At 47.0% G+C, this 25,967-nt stretch overlaps 1 protein-coding gene across 2 annotated transcripts; it reads left to right on the top strand.

Annotated features, from left to right (window-relative positions):
• Positions 1-4,045: 4,045 nt before the first annotated feature.
• Positions 4,046-25,601, top strand: dock5 (dedicator of cytokinesis 5). 2 transcript variants are annotated; one of them, XM_047015668.1, is made up of 51 exons: positions 4,046-4,269; positions 7,514-7,597; positions 7,845-7,885; positions 7,980-8,035; positions 8,273-8,369; positions 8,527-8,675; positions 8,818-8,953; positions 9,261-9,418; positions 9,650-9,731; positions 10,009-10,138; positions 10,873-10,945; positions 11,286-11,428; positions 11,601-11,726; positions 12,218-12,342; positions 12,504-12,602; positions 12,830-12,902; positions 13,017-13,120; positions 13,402-13,582; positions 13,700-13,797; positions 13,891-13,980; positions 14,100-14,200; positions 14,347-14,481; positions 14,570-14,681; positions 14,859-14,929; positions 15,055-15,161; positions 15,256-15,392; positions 15,517-15,612; positions 15,782-15,880; positions 16,173-16,343; positions 16,655-16,755; positions 16,856-16,914; positions 17,184-17,338; positions 17,509-17,594; positions 17,860-18,016; positions 18,204-18,244; positions 18,369-18,459; positions 18,596-18,715; positions 19,115-19,204; positions 19,889-19,993; positions 20,541-20,682; positions 20,927-21,008; positions 21,099-21,183; positions 21,298-21,384; positions 21,486-21,662; positions 21,862-21,945; positions 22,038-22,175; positions 22,415-22,563; positions 23,157-23,304; positions 23,425-23,575; positions 23,775-23,893; positions 24,058-25,601. In XM_047015668.1, exons 1-51 carry the CDS (start codon positions 4,227-4,229, stop codon positions 24,139-24,141), a joined length of 5,568 nt encoding a protein of 1,855 aa, XP_046871624.1. In that variant the 5' UTR covers positions 4,046-4,226; the 3' UTR covers positions 24,142-25,601. The 2 variants fall into 2 exon arrangements, with proteins under 2 accessions (XP_046871624.1, XP_046871625.1); XM_047015669.1 differs by having other exon boundaries at positions 23,160-23,304.
• The last annotated feature ends 366 nt before the right edge of the window (positions 25,602-25,967 follow it).

Below are 25,967 nucleotides of genomic sequence, written 5' to 3' on the forward strand. Positions count from 1 at the left end.
CATCCCCTCCTCCCTCTCCTCCTCTTCTCCTCCTCCTGTCCTCCCTCTCCTGCTCCCTCCTCCCTCTACTCCTCCTCCCTCCTCCTCTCCTCCTCCCTCTACTCTTCCTCTCTCTCTCCTCTACCTCCCTCTTCTCCTCCCTCTCCTACTCCCTCCCCTCCTCCTCCTCCCTCTCCTCATCCCTCCTCCCTCTCCTCCTCCCCCTCCTCCCTCCTCCCTCTCCTCCTCCCCCTCCTCCCTCTCCTCCTCCTCCCTCCTCCCTCTCCTCCTCCCTCCCTCTCCTCCTCTCCTCCTCCTTCTCCTCCCTCACCTCCTCCCTCTCCTCCTCCCTCTCCTCCTCCCTCTCTCTTCCTGCCAAAAAAGAAAATACAGACAAAAGGGGTGAGGTTGGCGTTTCCCTCTGAGACAAGCATACACTGCAGTTCCATTACCCTTCCTGCTCACCATTTATCACAACAGTCATTCTGTCTGACACAAGAGGGGCTTGAGTGAACAAGGCACAAGTCTCCCCACTCATCTGATACCCTGTTGTGCTGATGTACTGTGGAGTTGTTTGTCTCTGAAAGTGGTGCCTTCAAAAGTAAAAGAGACCAAGTTGAAAATAACAGAATAAAAGGTACATTTTCATGTCATCTATTCTAGAAGAAGAACATATGTGTGGGATGAGGAAGTAGACCTGGTCCTTCTCCTAGACATGGAAGACCCTTTCCACCTCTCACCCCCACCCCCAACCCATACCCCCCACCTGCACTGCGGCCTGGGCAGCCCTAGTCAGGGCTGGCGTCTGCGGTGGTCGGACAGCCAGTATTGATCTGGGTGAGATGTTGTGGAGGAGTTTGGGCTCCCTCTGCTGACTGCGGGACGCCCTCCTCGGCCAGTCCCACACTGAAGCACCCCCCGGGCAGAGACAGGGGGAGCCTTGTGGACAGAGAAGCTAGTTGGAGGACACGGGTTGTTTAGGATCAGGCCCAAGCTTTTATGGGGCTTTAAGCAGAAATTATTCTGGGGGCCCCACCAAATTTGTATAATTACCATTAACATAATATATATATTTTTTTTAATTGAGCTGTAATTTCACGTGCTCTTGGGGGCCCTCTAGTGGCCACGGGGGTCCTAAGCAGCCATTTGGTGCCAGCTCTGTTTAGGATTGTTTCCTGTTGCCAGGTCTACCTCATCTTTGCTGATGCATTAGCAGCAGACTAAGCATTTTCTTCAGCTCACAGTCTCTGCAGCTCAGACATAGAGAATCAGGGCATTTCACACGGTTCCCACAGGCCCTTGAAATCCTTTAAAGTTTGTGAACTGGACCAAAAAAAAAATCAAGGCCTTGAAAGTTTTTGAAAATAGACTTTAATAGATATGGGTCGTTGAACGTGCTTAAATTTATACATTTTGTGGAAGAATGGAAATTGAAATGCTGTGCTGTGTTAGAGAAGAGACCACAGAGTCTGCAGTCGCTGTAACACAGCCTGACTGAGAAGTGTTCACTACATTCAGTCCTCTCTCTCTTTTTATTGTCTGTGAGATTCTCATTATAAAAATGATCAGTGTACCAGTAATTAACCATGATCTACGCTACAAACTATGACATGCGTGGATTTGAGGGAACTGGGCCTGGAAAGTTTTTGAATGGGATGTTTGAGACGGTGAATGAACCCTGATTTCAGTTATTTACAGTCTTTTAATGTTGGACTCTGTCATGGAAACAATGACACGGGTTTAAAAAAAACAACTACCTCATTACACAGTTGACTTGGAGACATGGTAAAAACCCTGACAGATTATTTAGATAAATCCAGCAGACTAGACAGACTAATAAAAAGACTAAAGATCCATCATGCCTGACGTCAATTCTGCCTGAACGCCAACAAGCCTGAAGTGTGCATTGTGAAAGCTGTTCAGTAAAACAAAAGCTGCTTTACCACATGACTTCCAGTCAGAGGAACACCAAAGCCTCTTGCAGTAGGAGATGAAAAGAGGCAAACCTTAACTGCCACTACGAACAACAGTGCCATCTCTCCCACAGCTGGCTACTATGTGACAGTGGTAGCTTCCCCAGACTGTCTACCACACTGTACACCAGACCAGACCGATGGGACCGTTTTTGATCTTTACACTCTGTTCCACTGGCACAAGCACCAACCACACACCTGTTTCTGCTATCCTCGTACCTGGAGGCACCTGCACTCAGCCAGGGACACAGAGACAAGCCTATGGCTGCTGTTCTGTGACATCACAGACAGAGACAAGCCTATGGCTGCTGTTCTGTGACATCAGAGACAAGCCTATGGCTGCTGTTCTGTGACATCACAGACAGAGACAAGCCTATGGCTGCTGTTCTGTGACAACACAGACAGAGACAAGCCTATGGCTGCTGTTCTGTGACATCACAGACAGAGACAAGCCTATGGCTGCTGTTCTGTGACATCAGAGACAAGCTGATGGCTGCTGTTCTGTGACATCACAGACAGAGACAAGCCTATGGCTGCTGTTCTGTGACAACACAGACAGAGAGACAAGCCTATGGCTGCTGTTCTGTGACATCACAGGCAGAGGGCTCAGTCCTTATCTTACTCCATGGCCACCCCACGTCCCTGTTCTTCAGAAAAGGGCTCTTGTTGTTTCAGGTAGCAGTGAATGAGGCAGCCATGTTTCCCTCGGTAGGGCCCTGTAATTAGAATGAGTCTTCAGCATAATCCACTAATGCTTCACTGACTCAATGCCTTAAGCGCCACCTGAACTTCCAATTAATCTGTTTTTCAAAATTCATATTGATTCAGCATTAATTCATTTGATTCATTAATCAAATTCATTAATTCATAAGACTTTGAGTGTGCCAGCATTACAATTTCCAGTGGCAGTTTTACGATCAGATGAACATACTGCTGAGTGCAAAGTCTCAAACCTAACACCTGTTTTGGGATTGTATGCAATAACACAAGCCAGTCGCATGATGGCACTATAGTGTTTCTTATTCACCATTCCTTTGGGGTTGGAATGTAAAATATTTTATAATCTAATGACCAATAAGGTGCAAGTCCGTGCACATTTTCAATTTGTGTTTTATATGAAAACATTTGAATTGCCAATTGATTAGCAACGAAGAGGAAATTATCTAACGGTCATTTGCATTCCTGCAGGTTCTGGCCCAAATAAATGCTCCGTCGCACACAAATCTCCTAAATTTCCAAGATTGGTGCCCAAAATAAATCAGGTTACATAAATAGGTCAAGTCATAACTTTTATAACTCTACAGATGGTCTGCAAATTGTGTAATCCTAAAGCACAGCAAGATGGGCTGAGGAACAAAGTCAGACTATCTGATGCAGGCTGGGCAACCATTATCAAAAGCGTTGGGTTACCGACTTCAGCACAACACAGGCTATAGCCTACACACGGAAAATGAATAATCATATCACAAAATCTAGCCGTCAAACGGAAACAACAAATGATGTCGGCTGAGTGACAGTGGCATTTGGCTTCCCTAGCGGCAGACACAAGATAATAGGATAAATAGGATACCAGGTGGGCTCTAACAGCTGCAGATTTCAGGGTGGGGTGTAGGGATGTGAGGGTCAAATACTAGGCCTGCGGTCACTCTATCATGACCGTTAACTTCACTAGACATGACAAGGGCAATTCATTGAACATTGCCACAATTTGACTAAAAAGTACACAGTCAAATAAATAAAGACCAAATGCTATTTTCATCGCGATATTTCAATCGCAATAAGCCAAAGTGCATATCCCACGTTTACACCCTGTTCAAAAAGGACAAGATTCTGCATTCCTGACCTTGTGGAAAGTAGCCTACAGTTAGGCTATCCATGTGTAACGATAGCCTACTATTATAGTGAAAGTATGAGGCAATCCCCGCGACGCTATAAAAACTGGATATGGGATTAATTTATAAGCCTATCAGTAATAGCCCATACCACTGGGGAACTACCATTAATGGAATATAATTTGTAAAAATCGTTTTTCATGAACAATTTAAGCCTCGTGTCTGCTGGCACACACTTTTAACTGACTCCCGACAGAGGGAAAACCCACGTGAATGTGTTCGGCAATCCCAGCCTGTTTCCAATGCGCCTTTTGCCCTCTCCCTTCCCCCTATTTGAAGTCATGATGGCGGAACTGTAGTACTCTGGACGAGAAAACTGACCCACCCGCCCGGGAGAAGGCTACACATATTTATTTATTTATGAATCTATCATTACCCCGCAATGACACGCTGGATCCCAACGAGAAAAGAGAAATATGGCGTTGGTAAGTGAGAGACTGATGTTTGTTACGACTTTTCGTATTTGTCTCAACAGATCCATTAGCCAACTTGCTACAAGCTTCTGGGACAAATAACTTAGCCTACAGGTAGCAAAGACGCGCAGGAAAACGTAACACAGATCATCTTTGGTTATAGATTATGAGGATGAATCAAATAATACTTTGAAAAACGTTAACGACCTACTTAGGGCGTATGCTTCTCAGCCAATGTTTTGGGAAAGGAGTGAGCTGTCAGAAGTTGGTTGATAAACATGTCGCAAGTTTTTGCAAAGACGCAGTTTGTTTGCAGTTTATGTTGATACTTTGTGACAATGGCTTTATTGTAAAGTTCGTTTTCTCTCACCGCCCCCCCCCCTCTCAGTCTCTCTCTCGCTTTCTGTGAATGTGTGTGTGTGTGTGTGTGTGTGTGTGTGTGTGTGTGTGTGTGTGTGTGTGTGTGTGTGTGTGTGTGTGTGTGTGTGTGTGTGTGTGTGTGAGAGAAAGCGCCTGTGTGTGTGTTTAAGAATACACGCCCTCAAGGTAAATCAAGGCACTGCAGAACGTTGTCATTATTTTTCCCTTAGATTTCTGTAGTCCTGATGCAGGCCAAGGCTATCACAGTTCCTCATGTACATTTATTCATTTAGCTCTCCCACAGTTCTCCCACAACAAATAGGCTGCATTATGATGTGATACTAGCTTGTTCTTCTCGATCTTCTACTTGAAAACGTTGTTTATTAATGTGCTGATCAGTTGAAACATTGGCCTTGGCAAACAATTCGAATGTAGTTCAGGTGCCTGCTACATTCTGCTATAAATTGATGTGGGGCATTGGCGTACGCCGTAACATATAAAAAGTGTCGGTCGTATTCTGGACGTCTTCACCGCTTTTTAGTTGCTCCTAGTCATTGGATTTCGTGGAGTACGGATTGGTTTGTTTTTGTACTTTCTCATGGGATTGTAACATCATCAGATGAGCGTTTTTGGAAACATTGACTCAGCTCACGAGCCGCAGAAGTGGCACTTCTCCGTGAAATCTTAGGTTGGACCTGACGGTCTAAACATAGACAAGAGTTAAGCTCTCAAATCTGGAAAGCTGAGGGAAGACTAGTCTTTTTTTTTAACTGGTGTTGACCAGTTTGCAATCTGTCTTGTCACATCCATTGTAAAGTCAGAATAACAAATGACTTAAAGACAAACAGGTCTAATGTTCTCTTATGAGAGGCTGGTGACAGAAGTGACCATCGACTCTAACTACTGTTTGTATGGTGCTGATAGAACTTGGAGCTTTTTGCTTTGTGTGTGTGCACGTGTCACGGCTAATAGGCTTTGGCAATGTTAACAAATATATCATGCACCTGCACTGCTAAGGTCTTACAGACCGACCCATCTCTTTCAGAGCTTGTTTCACCTCAAAAGGATTCTGTCAATTAAGCCGTATTGTTCTTTAACAGAATAGGGGAACTGCTGTAGTGAGCTGTTCCGAGTCCCAAACTGTAGGTCTGTAGTGGTGACACTGCTCCATCTCATCATGCCGGACTGGACCATGCCCACTGCATCACTTCCTGGTTGTGATGGGCCCTGTACACTGTGGCAAGCTGCTGAAGCGGACCATTGTCACAGTCTGCATGACCAGAGGCAGATGTCATTTCTGTTGTTTTTTTTAAAGGCTTTTGTCTCTGGCTGCAAAGAGGGTTTTCAGCTGAAAATATGGAAACTTTCTGAGTTGAAGGCTTATGATTTAGTGTGCAAGATTACTATGTATTTTGTCGTAGTTTTTAGCGTTTTGGGCAGTTTCAGTTAGGGACGACAATGCTGGCGTCTGATGGCTGTATGTATATAAAATGCTGACGTGAGCAATTCCTCAGTTGACTAAACCAAACACAGGCAGGTTGTAGACATCACCTTTATAAATTCTAGATCTTGGTTTCCTAATCCTTGTTTATGTCAGGCTTGTAGGCGTGTGCAGGAGAGCTCACTGTGGGCTTAACCATGTCGAGCATAATCCTATATTTCTTATAAAGTCTCTATGCCCCTAGGAGCAATGTGGAACAGTCTATAAAGTAAATAATGTGAATACTCATAAACAGAAAGAAGCGGACATTTAGCGAACGGGTTTCTCTTTTTCTTTTTTTTCTTTTTTGTAACAGTGAGGTGTAATGAGCAGAGCTCGTTGAAGCACGTTGGGAAATGTTGCCTCCAGCAACAAGGATTATCACCATGCAAGTCAGGGCATACCTCCACTCCTAGTCCCTTTATCAGGGCGTGAATGTGTTCGTCTGCACTGCATTGCAGATTACTTAAGTGGAATACAGTGGAACTACTGAAAAACTGCTTTAAAGACTGTATGCACTGTTTGTATGTTGCTTTGGATTAGAGTGTCTGCTAAATGAGTAAAATGTCCAAATGTAAGTCAGCTTTTGGTTGAGAGGGTCTTGCTGTAGACAGAGAAAGAGAGAGAGACAGAGACAGAGAGAGAGAGACAGAGAGAGACAGAGAGAGACAGAGAGAGACAAAGAGAGACAAAGAGAGAGACGGACAGAGAGACAGACAGAGAGAGAGACAGAGAGACAGAGAGAGAGACAGAGACCAGCCAGTCCCAGAACACCCCAACCTTATCCCAGCCAGCCCCAGAACACTCCAACTTTAGCAAAGTAAGGAGAAACCCAAACACCTCTCCATGTACTTTTTCAAATCCACAACTTCCCCATACACCTGGATATAACTCATCCTTGTGGTTCAATTACTTCCCCAGATGCAGAATATGCAACTCCTGACCGTACAACAATGCAGTCAAAATTTCAATTTTTCCTAGTGATGTTAGATTCTCGCAGTGAGTCACAGAAACTCAGAAAGGGTTATAAGAACGAGGTCTCCTTTCTGCCTTTCATTGTGAAACTAATTTCATTTTTGATACTCACCCTTTCTTCAACAGCCTAATCAAGTTCAAACATGCCTTCAAATATGTATGATTGAAAAAGGGCCTGAAGAGAGGCTAATACAGGCCTACACTGCACAGCGTGTATATTAAAGGATGTGAGAATATGTAACACATTTGGGGAAGTGTCCGCTAGGTCTATTTCTCTCCCCACTGTACAACCCTTCACGTATTTGCAATATCAGGTATTAGAAACTTTTGGAGCATTTTGTGAAAAAAATAAGCATGTGTATGGTTTTCAAGTACAACCCCCCCCCCCCCCACACACACACACAAATGCTATTGTTGTTTTGGGCTCTGTCTTTCTTTTAGCGATCTATAATTACAATCCCAGAGGAGACCAGGAGCTGTGTCTGCAGGTGGGAGACACGGTACACATCCTGGAGACGTTTGAAGGTAAGAGACCGTGACCAACATGCCCCAGCTAGAACATCTCCGGAGCCCCACTTCGAACAAGCTGTCGCAAGAGCAAAAGCAGTCAGTAATATTCAGAAAGGTCATGAATCTTGGCTACACAGTATTGAAATGTTGCTGCAGAGAACAGCCCCGTGGAAATGTTTGCAACCTATACACATATGAATCGTCCTATCTCCATGTTGTGGCCTTCTCTTCATAACTGTATCTTTTGATCTAATCTACTCAGGCTGGTATAGAGGCTACACACTACGAGACAAGTCACAGAAGGTGCAGTAACGATCCGTTCAACGCTGTTTAGTTACTTTATTTATTATTCAAAAGGTTTTGAAAATCCGATTTGTATATACTGCTTGTTTCACAGGGTATTTTCCCAGCCTCCTACATTCACCTGAAGGAGGCGAAAGTCGAGGGAACAGGGTAAGAAAGACAGTCTGCATGATAAATGCTGGAAGACGGTGAACCTTCATCACAGGCGCCAGGATTCAGTATATTCACCTTTCTGTAGGATCACACAGCCGATTTAAGCAAACAAGCCTCGCTCAAATGTAGCCTTGGGATATTCTGCAGCTGCTCCATACAAACGAGGGCATGGTTTTGTTTGTGTGATACACCGACGTTACAACTATGGGTGTGCACTCTGTTGTATCCCTCTAGCCACCAAGAGATCGTGATCCCTGGTGATCTCCCTCTGGTGCAGGAGCTGGGAGCCACGCTGAGGGAATGGACTCAGATATGGCACACTTTGTACGTGGTACGTCGCTGGTATCTCTGGTTCTCTCTCTCTGTCTCTCTATCTCTCTCCTCCAATGTTCCCTCCCGCCATCCAGGATAACTTTTGTTGTCGTTGATGTCGTTTTGTCATGGTGTTGGTGTTAAACACGCTCGTGTTTGGTTGTTCCGCACGACAGAACAACAAGACCACCATGTTCAGGATTGTCCAGCAGATGGCCTACAGTCTCATAGAGTACCGGTCTCAGATTGTGTCAGGAACTCTGCCCAAGGACGACCTCGTGGAGCTCAGGAAGAAAGTCACGGCCAAGATTGATTACGGCAACCGGTATGAATTCGTCTCTGTCTTGAGTTGAAGTGCATCCTGACATGAAGGTGCTTGTAAAGTTTTATGTGAGTGAGTCACGGTGCTAAAAATATGCCCTTGTAAACCCGACCTGAGGCTGTGTGTGACGCTGTGTGCCGGGCAGGATTCTGGGATTGGACCTGGTGGTGCGTGATGAAGCCGGGAACACCCTGGACCCGGACTGCACCAGCACCGTCAGCCTGTTCCGGGCTCACGAGGCTTCCTCTCGCAGCATCGACGTCAGGATCCAGGAGGAAAAGGCATGGACCTGCTACTGTTTGTGATGTTAGGGGGTCCTAAGCTACTCCTACCATACGAGCTAGCCATCTAAAACCGTTCCAGAACGTTCCACAGGGCCTCAGTCCGTGTGGTTCTGGTTTGCATTTAGGTATTTAGCAGACGCTCTTATCCAGAGCGACTTACAGCAAGTACAGGAACATTCCCCCGAGGCAAGTTGGGTGAAGTGTCTTGCCCAAGGACACAACGTCATTTGGCACTGGCAACCTTCAGATTACTAGCCCGATTCCCTAACCGCTCAGCCATCTGACCCGCCTGGTGTGTCCTCAGACCCGGCTGCAGAACCTGGAGATGAGGAAGCAGTCCCTCTTCAGCACGGTGCACACCTACAGCCTGCTGATGAACCTCAAGAACTTTGTGTGCAACATCGGGGAGGACGCCGAGCTCCTCATGTCGCTCTACGACCCCGACCTGTCAGAGTTCATCAGGTCAGAGGTCACCGTCTCCTGTGTTCACCATAACAACCAGCCCTGGATCGAATCCAACCAGTGATCGAATCAGTGTTTGTGTTTGTGGTTGTTTTAGCAGAGGTGTGCTGGAACGGCTGTAGCGTTTATTCAACCCAAAATATTTGTATCAAAAATATCCACTGGAGAGTATCTGATGGATGGTGATATGGTTTTAAGGCTGGATCCTAACTGTGATTGGTTTTTCTGCAGTGAGAATTTCCTGGTTCGCTGGGACAGCATGGGAATGCCCAAAGAGATTGAGAAACTCAACAATTTGCCAGCGCTCTTTACGGTAGCTAAGATAAATCCCCTTCCATTGTCTTTTGTTCCTATTGTGTGTAATGTAAGAGACTCACTGGAGCATGACACTAGTGGAATCTGATCTTTGACTGGGTGTGCCATATTTCACTTTGGCCAAGGCACTTTGTGTGTGAATCACTTCCCTCCTCCGTCACACACACACACACACACACGTATTTACAAATGGACAGTATTGTAGAGAAAAGCATGAGTCATAGCGATCTGTGCCCTGAATACAATGATTTCCTGCTCTGTCTTCGTCTATCCAGGACCTGAGCAGCAGCGATCTGATTAGGCCACGCCTCTTCCTGGTTTGTCAGATCATCAGGGTGGGCTGCATGGAGCTCAAAGAGGGCAAGAAACACACGGCTGGGCTACGTAGGCCGTTCGGCGTGGCCGGTGAGAGGCTTCCACACGTCTGTCGAGTTCTGGAACACGACCAAACCCCACCACATTCTTGAGCATGTTTGAGCGGATTCATAGTAAAGCAGATGAAAAGGGGGGAGGAATCACTATTGTGGAATCCGTTCCAATCCACCTGCTTACCCTGCTAACCCATAAAATACCTTGATTTGGTCTGCCCTGCCAAAAGAGGGAGAGGAAATGGACTTAACAGGCCTCCTTGTTTTGGCGGGGGATTACATTTCAGGGTTGGATAAGAAATAGTTTTGTCTTGTGTCATTGCAACTTGACTGAGCCCAGAGTCTGAAGAAAAAAAGATACACAGAGTTCCCGCTTTCCCTGTGGCAGTAATATATGAAAAGCCCAGGTAGAACGCAGAAACTGTATGTATCACAAGGTCACCTAGGCCTGCCACAGCAGATGTATTTTGTATTTTGTAACGGGTGTGTAAGTGTGTAATGGTCCGGTAATGGTTTGCGAAACACAGATGACATTGCAGTCCTCCATCCTAAAGGGTAACAGACTCTGCTGTAGGCCTGGGAGGCTCCAGTTTAGAAATTCAATCTTGAGGATACTAAAGGCTGGATGGTGTGCTTTGCCACGGTGGTGACAATAACCAGATCATTCAACATTCCAGCTGCAAATGAACTTCGTCTCAGCTGTACATGTGTAATTGTGACTTCCTGATAAGCGTAGTACCATGGCGATGTTGTGTCTCTCTGTGTTTGCAGTCATGGACATTACCGACATCGCCCACGGGAAAGCTGATGATGAAGACAAGCAACATTTCATCCCTTTTCAACAGTGAGTTGTTGTTGTTCGACTGTCTTTTTATTTTGTACTTTTTTTGAAGGTATAGAAAATGCATTGCATGTAGCATTCAGGGTCTTACTCAGAGCACGTTAGCCATACGTTATCTGTGTACAGGCCAAAGACAAGCGGGGCCGTGTGTGGCAGCTTTGCTATCGTGCGTTTGTGTGTGCATGCCCTAGGGGACACAAACACAAAGCTCCCCGCATCTCTTCACTGTGGTTGCCACGGTTACGTCTGTCGTCGTCTTCCCCCCCCCCCCCCCCCCCCCCCCACGCGTCAGACACCAGCGATATTGACGGGCTTTCGCAAACCTTCCTTTGACTCTCCGCAGGATCGCTATGGAAACGTACATCCGTCAGAGGCAGCTCATCATGTCTCCTCTGATGCCGTCCCGAGTCATCGGGGAGAACGAGCCGCTCACGGCCGTCTTCAACAAAGTCATCGCGACCCGGGAGGTCAACCACAAGGGCCAGGGTACGAGCTCTCTGCTCTCGTCACCTTGGGAATGTTAACGTGGCATAACTCCTGAAGTTAACAAGGACGGCTTGTTTGTGTGTGGGTTGTTGGGTTGGTGGGTGGGTGGGTGGGTGTTTTGTTCCACTTTTGTTTAATCCTGCGTGTGTTTGTGTGCTTCTTGTTTTGTCAGGACTGTTTGTGACCCTGAAACTGCTTCCGGGTGACCTGACCCAGGTCAGGAAGGAGTACCCACACTTTGTGGACCGCTCCACGGCCATCGTCAGGAAAATGGGCTTCCCTGAGATCATCCTCCCAGGTGCCTCCATGTCACTGTAACACAAGTCCAACTGGTTCAACTCCACTCCTCAGTATAAACACTGCCCACCCACGCCATTGAATTGTTAGCTTTTTGTTGGCAATTTAAAAAAAGAGTTGGTTGGTTGCGTGCGCTTGTCTGGACTGTAGTTTTGAACCCTGGAGTGGGGCAAGTGAAGGAGGAAGTGCTTCCGACAAACGAAGTGACAACGCCTGACGCGCCTCCATGCGGACTCTCGTTGTCTTTACATTTACATTTAGTTATTTAGCAGACGCTCTTATCCAGAGCAACTTACAGTAAGTAAGTCAGACATTCCCCCGAGGCAAGTAGGGTGAAGTGCCTTGCCCAAGGACACAACATCATTACTAGCCCGATTCCCTAACCGCTCAGCCACGTGACTCCCTGATGCATAAAGATGGTTTTGCAGATGTGGGGCTGCGATAAAAGGCTTTCATCGAATGCGTGTTTCACAACTATCCCTTCTTCTCTAGGAATCGTGAGGAACGACATCTACGTGACCCTGGTGCAGGGGGAGTTCGACCGCGGGAAGAAGAAGACGCCCAAAAACGTGGAGGTGATGGTGAGCGTGCTGGACAACGAGGGGAACCTCATGGAGGTAACGGCATCACCTCCGCAGTCCTCCTCATGTGTCAGACCTGTCCTCCTCATGAGACGTCTGTCACTTCCTGTTCCGTTGCGTTGGTGCTTTACTGTTGCGGCTGTTGGCCGCAGTATTGAACAACGTTCTGGTGTTTTTATCCCTCTACGATGGTGTAGAAAGCGATTTTCCCAGGGGCTGGCTACGATGGCATCACGGAGTACAAGTCGGTCATTTATTACCAAGTCAAGCAGCCGTGCTGGAATGAGACAGTCAAGGTAGAGCACACTCACTAGACTGGTTGGGTCGACACCTGTAATTACAGTGTCTCATGTTTCCCAATTTAATTAAAATTGACACCTGGCACACAAAAAAGCATTCTTTTAAATAGTTTACTGGCATACACTGTGGCACTGGAAACAAACCACAAAATGACCGTTTCCTGTCTATTAAATAGCGTGTGCATTCTCTTTTCATCCTCTTTCCTCTCCTGTCATCCAACCAGGTGACCATTCCTATAGAGGATGTATGCCGGTGTCACCTCAGGGTCATGTTTCGCCATAGGTCATCCCAGGACTGTGAGTGGCGTTTTTAATTTATCCACCGATGAAGCCCTGGTTAGAGTCCGGGGTTAGCATGATGTGACCTCTGATGGGTTATTTTCTGACCGCCGCCGCCCTGCCTTCCTCCAGCTCGAGACAAATCGGAGAAGCCGTTTGGGATGGCCTTCGTCAGGCTGATGAAGGGAGACGGGACGACTTTGAGGGACGGCAGGCACAACCTCATCGTCTACAAGGTGGGGCGGCAGAACTCCCCACGTTTCCCCTTGTCCTAGGTTTTGTTCCAGGTTCGATCTCCCGCTACTTGGTAATGCAAAGGTTAAAGTTCACCTGTTGAACAAACCTGTTTTGACATTGAACACTTTCCCCCAAAAAATAAGTGTGATTCTTAAAAAAGATGACAATGTAAGTAGATTATCCATTAGCCTCCTCCGGGTCAATATTGATCAAATTAGATCCTGCGAGTCGATACGCTTCGCTGTTCGCTTATAGCTGTGCTTCTCCATTTCTGTCTCAGGTGGACGTGAAGAAGGCTGAGGATGCTAAAACGTACCTGGCACTCCCAGGGACCTGGGTGGAGGTGGAGGAGAAGGAAGGCCTGCAGGGGAAGCCCCACCACCACACCTCCGGGATCCCTGTCACCAAAGACAGCTTCCAGATCTCCACCCTCACCTGCTCCACAAAACTCACCCAGAACGGTGAATAGCACAGCAGCTGAAGCCGTTCACACGTCTAAACCTCAAATCTATCTCATCTTCATACTGATCTGGTGTTTTTGTTTGTTTGTTTTGCTGCTGTTGTGGTGCTTTTTTTAGTGGGTTTGTTGGGTCTTCTGAACTGGAGGTCCAATCCGGAAGAACTGGAGCAGAATCTGCAGCGTCTGATGGAGGTGGAAGGCGGAGAGATCGTGAAGGTGAGGCCCATCTCGGCCGGTGCTCCTGTCGTGAAGCCAGCTTCGCTCTAGCCGGACGCCCCTCCGTAACGTTGAGTTTCCCTGTGGCTATAGTTCCTCCAGGACACCCTCGACGCCCTCTTCACCATCATGATGGAGACCTCCGAGAAAGACACCTACGACACCTTGGTGTTCAACGCCTTGGTGGGTTTGTGCGTGACTTTGGGCCGCCCCCGCAACGGGTTCGTTTCTGTCTCGAGGCATCCAGACTGTTGATTGAACATTGTGTACAGACTGTGCTCTGCTTTGTCACCCCAAACTAGGTGTTCATCATAACCCTGATTGGGGACATCAAGTTCCAGCATTTCAACCCCGTCCTGGAGACCTACATTGACAAGCACTTCAGTGCCACGTTGGCCTACATGTGAGTTTCTCTCCGCTTTCCGTTCTCTACCTCCTCCTCTCTCTCTTTTTCTCCCCCCCCCCCCAGTCCATTTTCTTTGTTCCTTCCTTCGTCTTACAACTTTGCACGAAAGCAGACCTCTCTGGCTTTCTCCGTTTCCCTCTCAGGAAGTTGACCAAGGTTCTGAACTACTACGTGGGCCATGCCGAGGAATCTTCACTGGCAGAGAGGCTCTACACAGCCCTGAAGGCCCTCAAGTACCTGTTCAGGTTTATCGTGCAGTCCCGAGTCCTCTACCTCAGGTAACATTCCACAACACAGCCACACTTTCGGGCTCCCAACAGTCGATCTGCTGAAAAACACAAGCGGTCCTTTTTGTTTATTTTTTAGGTTCTACGGCAACAGTGAGGACGGGGATGCGTTCTTCAACTCCATACGGACTCTCTTCCTGTCCTTCAACACTCTCATGGACAGGCCTTTGGATGAGGGGGTGAAGATTAAGGTGAGTCGCTTACCTGCTGCTCTGTCTGGACACTAACGAAGCTGAGCCTGCTCAGCGTCACTTCAAAGTTTGGTTGAAGTTTAGTTGATCAATTGGAAGAGAATGTAAACGTGTTTTATAAATCCAGTCACTTTTATTTCAGTTGACCCTTGGCATTTAAAAAAAAATATTTTTCAGGGGGCAATATTAAAATACCTGCCAACCATAATCAATGACATCCAGAACGTTTTTGATCCTGTCGAACTCAGGTAAACTCTTCAAGTCTATACACTGCATAATAATCACCATGCCTTGAATATGACAATCATGTTTTTCATAACTTGTTCATCTTTCTCCGTCTCCGTCTCTCCCTTTCTCGTTTCTCTCTTTTAAGCATTCTTCTGACTAAGTTCATCGAGAGCATCCCCGACTCTCAGCTGGTGCGTCAGAAGATCGGCTGCATGTGTAAGATGGTGGAGAGTGACTTGTTCAAGCAGCCAGGTAACCAACCTGGGTGATCCCTCCTCTACTTCCTCCCGTGTAGAGCCCCCCAGGGTCACGGCTGTAACACAACCCTCCCTCTCAACCTCCACAGAGTGCCGAGACGTTCTCCTGCCGTTGGTCACAGACCAGCTCAGCGGTCAGTTGGACGACCACTCCAACAAACCGGACCACGAAGCCTGCGTCCAGCTCCTCAGCACTGTCCTGGACAACCTGGACCGGAAGGACGTGGTGAGGGAACCGGTCGCTCTGCTTTACATTCGTTTTTTCCTGTTTTCATATCCACGATACGATCATGGTTCTGATGCTCAGAGAGGAGGGTTTTGAACTTTGACCTTTTCCGCTCCCCCCCCAGGGGTTGACCAGGGGTCACGTCCAGATGATCATGGAGCGCCTGCTGCGTCGGGTGAACCGCACGGTTATCGGCATGAGCAGGACCTCTCCTCTCATCGTAAGACACCAGGAAGTGCTTTTAGTTGATTGGTTGTGCATTTAGTTAATTATGAGTTCGGAAAGAAATCCATCTTATGATGGATATTGACATTGGAATGAACCCTTACGATGCAATAGTTTCTTTTTTTTTTTTTTTTTTTTACGGGTCTAATCTATTCCCCTGCCAGGGTCCCTATCTGGCCTGTATGACTGCCATCTTGAAGCAAATGGATGACATGCACTACGCCCACTACATTAGCACCTTTAAGACCAGACAGGACATCATTGTAAGTACCCCAACTCTCTGTTGTAGTCTAGGTGGATCCGTCTAATCAATAACTGGCTTTGAACTTAGAAACGTGCCACCACTCCTTAAGTAAATATTCATTATAGACAATTCACTGGGGTGAGTGACAAGTTAACGGTCTGTGCTTCGTTTGAACTGTGCTGGTGCATGAGGATGGGTTTTCGGTCTCATTTCCATCCTGTCAACCTGCAGATGTAGAGTGAGTCACATGACTTCTGTGTGCCCTCAGGACTTCCTGATGTGTGAGTCATGTGACGTCTGTGTGCCCTCAGGATTTCCTGATGGAGACGTTCATCATGTTCAAGGACCTGATGGGGAACGTGTTCCCTGCAGACTGGATGACCATGAACCTTCTCCAGATAGGGGTCTTCCTGAGGGCCATCAACCAGTACTCAGAAGTCCTTAATATGTACTTCCTGGATCAGACACATTTTGAGCTGCAGGTGGGTCCTCACTTCCTGTTGGGGGTACTAATCACTCTTATGTATGTTATTGAGCATGGCTGTATGGGGTCAGATGGCTGAGCTGTTAGGGAATCAGGCCATTAATCAGAAGGGTGTCGGTTCGATTCCCGGCCATTCAAAATGACGTTGTGTCCTTTTGGGCAAGGCACTTCACCTGACTTGCCTCGGGGGAATGTCCCTGTACTTACTGTAAGTCGCTCTGGATAAGAGCGTCTGCTAAATGACTAAATGTTAATGTAATGTAAGGGTGGCTGTGCTAGTGACCATGTTTCCTTGTGTTCTTTTTCTAGTTGTGGACCAAATATTTCCACCTGACGGTAGCGTTCCTTACCCACAAGTGCCTGCAGCTAGAATCATTTTCTCAAGAGAAGCGCAATAAAATCCTCAACAAGTATGCTTATTGGGGACAATAGGGGGGACTTAGACAATTTAAAGGTTAAAGAAAAGGAGAGTGTTTAACCTTGCAGGTGTTTTTTTATCATTTTGTTTAGATACGGAGATATGAGGAAGAGCATTGGATTTAAAATCAGGGACATGTGGTATAACCTTGGTAAGTAGCCAGCGGAAGGGTCTCCCTTGGTTGAGAGGAAGAAATTCTACAACAGTAGAAAGTTACTACAGGGCCTTCCCACTGACCACTGGATCTAAAAGGAGACTTTCAATACTGCTGGTTTTATGGCTCCATCCTGTTGTACCCTGTCTCCTGTTTACCACTTTATGACTTCTGTGTCCGGTTGTTCGCAAATAATGGTCCAGCTTATTGCCCTCTCAATTGAAAGCGGCTAGCATTTCTCAATAACTCCTCTTTGTTTACCTCAGGGCCACACAAGATGAAATTCATCCCAGCCATGGTGGGGCCCATCCTGGAGGCCACGCTGGTGCCAGAACCAGACCTCAGGAAGGCCACCATCCCCATCTTCTTTGACATGATGCAGTGCGAGCACAACTTCAGCCCTGGACACACGTTTCAGAAGGTGAGACACGGCTGACCGGAGAGGACCCATTTTTTCCTTCTTTTTCCCTTTTCTTGTTTTTTTGTGTCATTTTATAGTTGCTAGGTTACTAGATTTTCTCTGTGTGATATGGGTGGGGGGGGGGGGCGTCTGTAGCTGTGACACATGTTTGAGTCTGTCTGTACATGCAGTTTGAGAACGAGCTGATCACCAAATTGGACCAGGAGGTCGAGGGAGGCCGGGGAGATGAACAGTACAAAATCCTACTGGAGAAAACGTGAGTTAGCTCTTCCCCTGCTTCGCTTTTTCCAACCCCTGGAGACTGCATTTACTTAAATTCATTTAGCGTCTATCTATTCATCCACGTTTAGTTTCTTATATTCTGCTTCCGTCCAAAACGACTTGGTGTTGGTTATGAGATATCAGTTGAAGAAGACCTGTCCAGAGGAAGACTGAGGGGGGCCTGTGTTGTCTGTGAGTGACTGACGGGCCCTCTCGTTTCCTGGCCCTCGTGTGTGTGTGTGTGTGTGTGTGCTCCTCAGGCTGCTGGAGCACTGCAGACGCCACCGGTACCTGGCCCAGTCTGGAGAGGAGCTGGCTCTGCTGCTAAGCAGCCTGCTGGAGAACCTGCTGGCCTACCGCACCATCACCCACGACGAGAGCCCCGAACACCGGATGAGCTGCACCGTCAACGTCCTTGTAAACCACCTCACAGCTTTTAACATTTGTATCTGTTTAGATATGATTCTTTCAGCACAGGCACATTTAAGTGACAGATGAATAGGGAATGTGGTTATTACAGTAGATATTCAACTGAAATGTCTTATGGAGCGTTGTGGAGTTTAATGTTTAATAGAGGTGTTGACGGAGCTGTTTTGGTTGACAGAACTTCTACAAGGAGAAAAAGAGAGAGGATATTTACATCCGGTGAGTCCGATGGAATCTGCCTGCCCTGAGGGTCTCTTGAGTTATTCCTCTTAGTACTTCCTCTCAGTACTTCCTCTCAGTACTTCCTCTCAGTACTTCTTCTCAGTATTTCCTGTCTCCTCAGGTACCTCTACAAGCTGCGGGATCTTCACCTGGACGGGGAGAACTACACAGAAGCTGCCTATACTCTGCTGCTGCACGCCGAACTACTCGAGGTCAGAGCAGGAAAAAGGACATTCATTTTATTTCTGTTTCTGTTTACACCTCCTGTAGCGTTACCACGGAAACAGTCACCGTTGGCTGAAGGAAGGTGTTTGACTATGGTGCGTGCGCTGTGTTTCTCCCCCCCAGTGGTCCGACAAGCCCTGCGCTCCTCACCTCATCCCCCGTGACGGCTCCCATGTCTGGAGCCAACAGGAGCTTAAGGAGAGGCTCTTCCAGGAGATCATGTGCTACTTCGACAAGGGCAAAGTGAGTAATAGCCCTGGTCTCACCCTGTGATATCCTGCCCCCTCCACCTCCATGGATCGCCAGTCCCTGCTTAACCCCCAAGGTCGCCGTATGAGCCATCAGAAGGATTAGCCGGAGTTTTCCGCCAGCGTTTGCCCTATATAACGGTTTACAAGATTTCCCGGGATAAGTAAAGGATGTTATTTCTCGTGCCGCTGCTCAAATACATTTGTGAATTTAAGAAACAAAGTAAGCATTGTGAAAGTGGTAAACTGCAATCCGCGCGTAAGTCAGGGGGGTTTCGAGTGATCTCTCGAAGCCGATTACGTGTTTGATTGTGCCCTGACCTCGCTGAGAGCCAGATGGGTTTTGCCATTGTGTGTCTTTGTTTTTGTCGACGGACGATCTTTGTCTCTTCAGATGTGGGAGAAGGCCATCGAGTTGGGCAAGCAGCTGGCCAAGATGCACGAAAGTCAGATGTTTGACTTCATGGAGCTCAGTCAACTTCTGGTATGACAGCCGATCCGCTGTTCTGACCCCAGAATATATTCTTACTGTCGTGATACTTAATAAATGAGACATGATTCTCACTGAAGGGTCATTTTAATGATCAGTGATAATCATCGATGGGCAACGTGTTGCAAGCTCACAAGGAGACCAAGAGACAGAAGCCAGTCATTCTGTTTTAGTTTTGCTAAGACAATCTCCCCTTTCCCAAAAGAAAATCACTACTGTCAGCACCTTGGTCCTTTTCAGTATTGAAGTGTGTGTGTGTGGGGGGGGGCTTAGATCAACCAAGTCTCACCCAAATAAGAATGCTGTGTCAGCAAGCTGAAGTTCAGTTGGTTCCAGAACTAAGCAGAGGAAATGTGGGGAGAGATAAGGGCTGCCCGCTCGTCTCTGAGTGGTGCCTCTGACAGACTGTGCTGTCAGGAACCGAATGTTGAATACAAAAATATGTGTTTAGTGAATGTAAAATACAAATAAATATACAAAATAAAATACAAATAAATCATTACCCAATGTAAATACTTTATCACGTATTCTTTAATTAAACTTGCTCAATTATATAGTGCATAAAAATGTATAGCTTACGGAAAAATACAAAACTTTGCTGTCTCAAATATCGTTATCTTTTGGAGTGTTTGTGTTCAGGTATCCATATTAACATAATTCCTCCTCTTTGGCTCACAGAAACAGCAAGCCCAGTTCTATGAGAACATAATGCACGCCATGCGTCCTCAGCCAGAGTACTTTGCAGTGGGGTACTACGGGCTTGGATTCCCTTTCTTCCTGAGGGTAAGAGTGGTTAACCTGAATCGCCAAATGGCATGTTACACATAACCATCTGGGAAGTCTTCCTTGAAAACTGTTTGGAAAAGGGCAGGCACTTTAAAAAGAACTTGGCTTGGTTGAACCTTGTCTGACACAGGCTGACTTCATCTAGGCCCTTAGCTGCCAGTAGTTTCTCATAGGACCCTGATTGGTCTGAACCGCTGTGGTTTGAGCACAAATGGATAACTTGTAGCTTGGCAAGATGGATTCTCGCACGGTCGTAATCTCACAAATCCAGCTGTCTCGCAAGGTTGAAGAATGAGAATGTGATTTGCAAAAATAGCTTCGCTGCTACCTATTCTGACATCCTGTCAGCCTTGATGCCACAATGCCTTTAAATAGTGTTATTCACAGCAAGAGATGATCGAGCTTGAAAGGTCTTTCTACATGTTTTTCTCCCCACAAATGGAGAGGATGACAGAACATGGATGGACGATGATTCACGTAATGAACGAGTTGATGAGGCTCTTAACAGTCACCCTGTGTCTGTCGAATTTGTCCCTTCTTGCAGAACAAGATCTTCATCTATCGTGGTAAGGAGTATGAGTTCCTGGAGGACTTCAGTCTGAGGCTTCTCTCCCAGTTCCCCAATGCAGTGAGAATGACCAGCACAGCGCCCCCTGGGGACAGCATCTGTAACTCTCAAGGACAACGTATCCTTCTAAGTTGAGCTCTCAGAATGAAATATCAGAATTCTAGAACTCTCCATTATAAAATATTTTTTTAACACTAACCCACTCATTTACCTCTTGTGTTTTTCAATGCTTTAAAAAAAAACTAATTCCAGCATGTAATCGCTGCAATCCTCTATTTGAGAATTGGATGTTTTTGACTGCAATGCGGTAGATTGGTTGCTGCTAAACCACCTTGTATTTGCATCCTTAACCGGCCTGCTAGACATCCAGTGTTTCACGGTCAAACCTGTTCTCACTGTGCCCAAGCAGTTCAAGGACAAGGGTGTCCCAGAGCAGATTCTGAAGTAAGAACCCAGAAGGCTGAGGATCACTTGTGACAGAGCTGAATGAACCCTTTTTAATTGACCCGACTTCTCATCCTCCACTTTGCTCAGCTACTACAGAACAAATGAAGTGGACCGCTTCCAGTATTCCAGACCTTTTAGGAAAGGTGAAAAGGATCCAGATAATGAGTTTGCTGTAAGTACAGTACTTTACATACCACATTATACAGAGTACCAAGAAGGCCATCTGTTACTGTTTTGTTAAGGGGGGAAAAAAACCTGACAAAACACTTTTCCTCCCATGTTACAGACTATGTGGATCGAGAGGACAACCTATGTCACAATCTACTGCTTCCCAGGGATCCTCAAATGGTTTGAAGTGAAGTCCATCTCAGTGGTGAGTATCACAAAGACTGGAACCACCAGTCCCACCCGCGAGGGCTAACGCACCGCTGCCACATCATCCCAACCCACGTTCCCTGTGTTTCTATTGGTCAGGAGGAGATCAGTCCTCTGGCGAACGCCATAGAGACCATGGAGATGACCAATGAGAAGCTGAGCAACCTGGTGCAGCAGCAGGCTTGTGACCGCTCGCTGGCAGTCCACCCGCTCTCCATGCTGCTGAACGGCATCATCGACCCCGCGGTCATGGGGGGCTTCTCCAACTACGAGAAGGTAGGCCCTGGTTTGGTCCCCCCCTACCTTGTTCCATCTACGACAAGGTACACTCTGGTAGACACTGGTTTAGTTATCCCCCTTTTATTTGCAAATGTGTACCTCCAAGCATGTCTGTTAGTTTTGTTGTTGTAGTTTTTTTTATAGCTAGTCCTCCCAGTAGTGATTAGTGGATTTGAGCTGTGCTGTGTGTCTGCAGGCATTCTTTACAGACGCCTACGTCTTTGAACACCCAGAGGACCTTGGGCACATTGAAACCCTCAAACAGCTCATCGCCCTGCAGGTATGGAATTCCTCAATGGTTGCCACACACACACACACACAGCCAAATGTACAGTCGCAAACACCGAGACCTGCCCCTGCCGCCTCCCCCAGATCCCTCTCCTGGCAGAAGGAGTGCGTATCCACGGTGAGAAGGCCACAGAACAGCTGAAGCCCCTTCACAACCGCCTGCTCACCTGCTTCCACGACCTGAGGGAGAAAGTGGAGAAGCATTATGGCGTCATAACCCTGGTAGGTCGCCAACCGCAAACTCAATTTAATGGAGGAGGTTGCCAGCTTTAGCTATTGGCTCCCTCGTCTCCCTATCAAACTCCCCTCATTCAACGAGGAGTGTACATTATATGGATAGAGGACCATAAATCTTCCGCCAGCGAGCGCCACGGCTGCCAGTGTTTTGGCCTGTCGCTGCGCTCGTCTGCTGCCAAGTTTTCCCATGATGAAGTGTAATCCCATTTGCGTGTCCCCCCCAGCCCTGCTCGCTCACGGAGAGGAAGAAGAGTCGCGTGGGCTCGGTCGTCATGCCCTACATCCTGTCCTCCACGCTGCGCCGCATGTCCACCCTCTCCACCCTCTCCGCCGGCTCCCCCTCCGACGGCGCCTCCCGCCCTTCCTCGCAGGAGTCGGTTTCCTCCCCGCCTCCTTCTTTGTGTCTCCGTCCTCCTCCTAACTCCCCCTCTCCCCCATGCCCACTCATCTCCTTCCTCCTCCTCCCCCCCCTCCATCCGCTTTCATTCCCTGTGTTTGGCTTTTCGTGAAACTGTCATTTAATTGCTACGTTTTGTTAGTGTCTTTCACTTTTTGTTAAAGAACCACATATATATATCCGAAATCTATATTCTTCAAGATATCCCTCTTGCTTATCCTTTTTCTCTCTCTTTGTCTCCTTTTCTCTGCCTCCATCGCTCTCTCCCGACACCTACTCTTTGTTTCCACCTCGTTATCCTTCTCCATCTCTCTTCCCCCTCCATCTCTCTCCTCCCCCTCCATCTCTCTCTGTCTCCATCTCGTTATCGCTCTCTCTTTCTCCCCCTCCCCATCTCTCTCTGTCTTTGTCTCTCTCTCTCCCCATCGCTCCCTCTTCCTCTCCCCATCTCTCTCGCTCCCTCTCTCTCTCTCTCTCTCTCTCTCTCTCTCTCTCTCTCTCTCTCTCTCTCTCTCTCTCTCTGTCTCTCTCTGTCTCTCTCTGTCTCTCTCTGTCTCTCTCCCTCTCAGCAGCTCCCTGCTGTCCCGCCCCAGCGACCGCCGCTCCTCCGTCGCGTCCCGGCCGGACGACGACCCCCGCATCGGCAGAAGGAACCGCAAAGAGTGGAGCGTGAGCAAGTCCCAGGTGCTGCTGGAGAGGCAGCCAGACACCGACGAGGTAGCCCCCACCCCCCCCCCTCCCCCCCACCCCCCTCTCCCCCCCTCCCCCCCCCCCCCATTGCTTCTGTGAGCCGCTGTCTCCATCACGTCCTCTGTCGTCTCTCCTCTCCTCCTCCAGCTCCCCCCGGAGAAGCAGCAGAGGCCTAAGAGCTTGCAGCTGGGGGACCGCCGTCTCACCCTGTCCCTGTTCCAGGGCGGCTCGTCTCAGCACAGCCTCGTCAGCCCTCTCAGCCCCCTGCCCGCCTCCCCACACACCCCCCGCAGCTCCAGTGAGTATTGAAATCCGATGCACTGTGTACTGCCTGGCACGTAGTACTAGGGAACCATTAGGGATTGCAGTTTCAATCCAGACCCAAGTTCAGCACACACACCCACACACACAGACACACACACACAGACAGACAGACAGACACACACAGACACACACAGTTGTAGTTTAAAGTGTGGTTGTGTTTCTTCTCCCTCCAGGTTATTCATCTCTCTACATTGAAAGTGAAGGTGCCGTCCCAGAAACCCAGGGGACCCCCCCTCCCATGCCTCCAAAGAAGCACCCTCACGAGATTGACGTCTCGCAGCATTCCTCTGAGGTAAGCAGACCGAAGCGGCATTTCCACATACATCCGTCTACATAATCTATCTTTAGCAAAAAAACATGACTTAAAAGTTTTTTTTTTTTTTTTTTTTACTTTTAAGATTGAATTCTATGTTTTTTTTTCTTCTTCTTCTTCTTCCCCCCTGTGTCTCCTCAAAGTTCATCCCTCCGCTGCCAGTGAAGATTGAAAGCAAGCCTCCTCCACCGCCCCCCAAGGTGAGGAAATCCATGCTCCCCTCCTAGGAGCCCAGTCCTGAGGGAAGACTCCCCCCCCAACACAAAGACAACCCTCCCCCCCCCAACACAAAGACAACCCTCTCCACAGACTACCTGCTATGAGGGTATAGTTGATTTTGAGGTACTGTAGCACTTTATTGTACAAAAGTATGATTACAGGACCCTGTGTGAGACAAGACCTGTCTTTTTTCTAAGTGAAAGGAGGGGGTTGTGATGATGTTAGTTTCGCCATAGGGTGGTGGAGCAGGTGGATGGAATTTGATATTCAAGGGTACGAATCCAGGTAGGACAGGCAGGTTTCTGTGCTGTATGTTCACTAAACACGGTAAAATAAACTGTCATTGGTATGTTTCTATAGGGAATTTGACACTATTCTGTATATTGGGGTTTGTTTTTCGGGTGTCACTGCTGGGCAAAGGGAATGACCAAAGCTTCACTGGCGATGTTGCTATTATCTTTTATGCATTGGATTCACACTGGACCGTAAATCATTTCTGTCGTTTGTTGTCGGCTTTCTCAGAGAGCGGCGGACATGTGTTGCATGTTGATTGTCACATTTGACAAAAACATTTTGAGAGAGTCTGCTTTTCACTGATCACGAGGAGGGCTCGTGTGGCTTCTGTGGATCTGATGTGTGGACAGTGCTAAGTTCAAACACAGTTATGCTGGATGTTGGCTGTTTCGATATGTGGATTCCACCCAATGACCTTAAAGAGGTGAGAGGTGAGTTATTTTCTGTGATAATTGTCTCATGTCATCCACAGTACTGTAACTATGCTTTATGGCGATGAAGGCACACAAATAAAAGCAAGTACCTCAGCATTTTTTACATGATATAGAGAGAGACATGCACTGGATGGAATATATCAATGTGATTTTGTTTATGTATTTAAAAGATCAAAATACATTTCCTGGTTTTTCTTACAAATGTGCTTGGTCTAGTCAGTCAGTTTAAACAATGTGTGGGACAAACCCAGTTATCTCTTTAAAATTGTGTTTTTGTTTGTCTACGTTCATTTTTTTGACTTATTGAACTGCTTTAAATTATTTTTCAGTGAAACGCAATTTCACACTCAATGTGTACAGAATAGAGTCAATTTATTTTTTACTTTTCCAAATCAAATTTTAATCTCTAGGTGAATAATATTACTTGCTGGAAAGTTCAACGTACAATATTTCTTGTGCCTTATGTCAATGCTTGTTTGTTTGTAATTTGGTTTCATATATGCATCAGTATTTTACATATATTTGTATTTTTTGAGATCAAAACCACTATGTATTTTAGAAGGGAAATAACGTTAGCATGTGTATTTCAAACAAAGACCAGAAGAAATCTTCATATGGAGATGTTTTGCTTTAGATACTTTTTTTTTTAACAGTATCTTGAGGAGATCTAGTTTTGTCCATCATTAAACCAACCAACCAATTGAATAAACAAAAATAATTTCCTGATGAAAAGATTATTGTCTGGCTAAGCGTGACTGATGCTGTGTAGCGTGTGAATGTTCTGCTGGATCCAGTGGTTAGTAGACTTAGAGCTGCTGGAACATAGGGATGGTTGACTTACAGTACTGCATGAGACTGTTTTCTACACACTACACACCATTTAGCCTACACATACTTCAGTTAAACTTCAGTTAAACATGGCTACAAGTACCTAGGATGCATACATACTAATTCCAAGTACATACTTATGAGTACACACTGATTTGCCTATAGAAAAAGAAAAACGCTCGTTTGGAATGGGAGACCTCTTCAGTTTGTGTATCCTTGCTTTGACACAGGGCCGTGTGTTTGAATGAGCAGAATAAGTGTTGTTTACAGAAGTGGTC

Source organism: Hypomesus transpacificus, unplaced genomic scaffold (assembly GCF_021917145.1).
Source record: "Hypomesus transpacificus isolate Combined female unplaced genomic scaffold, fHypTra1 scaffold_31, whole genome shotgun sequence".
NCBI lineage: Eukaryota > Metazoa > Chordata > Actinopteri > Osmeriformes > Osmeridae > Hypomesus > Hypomesus transpacificus.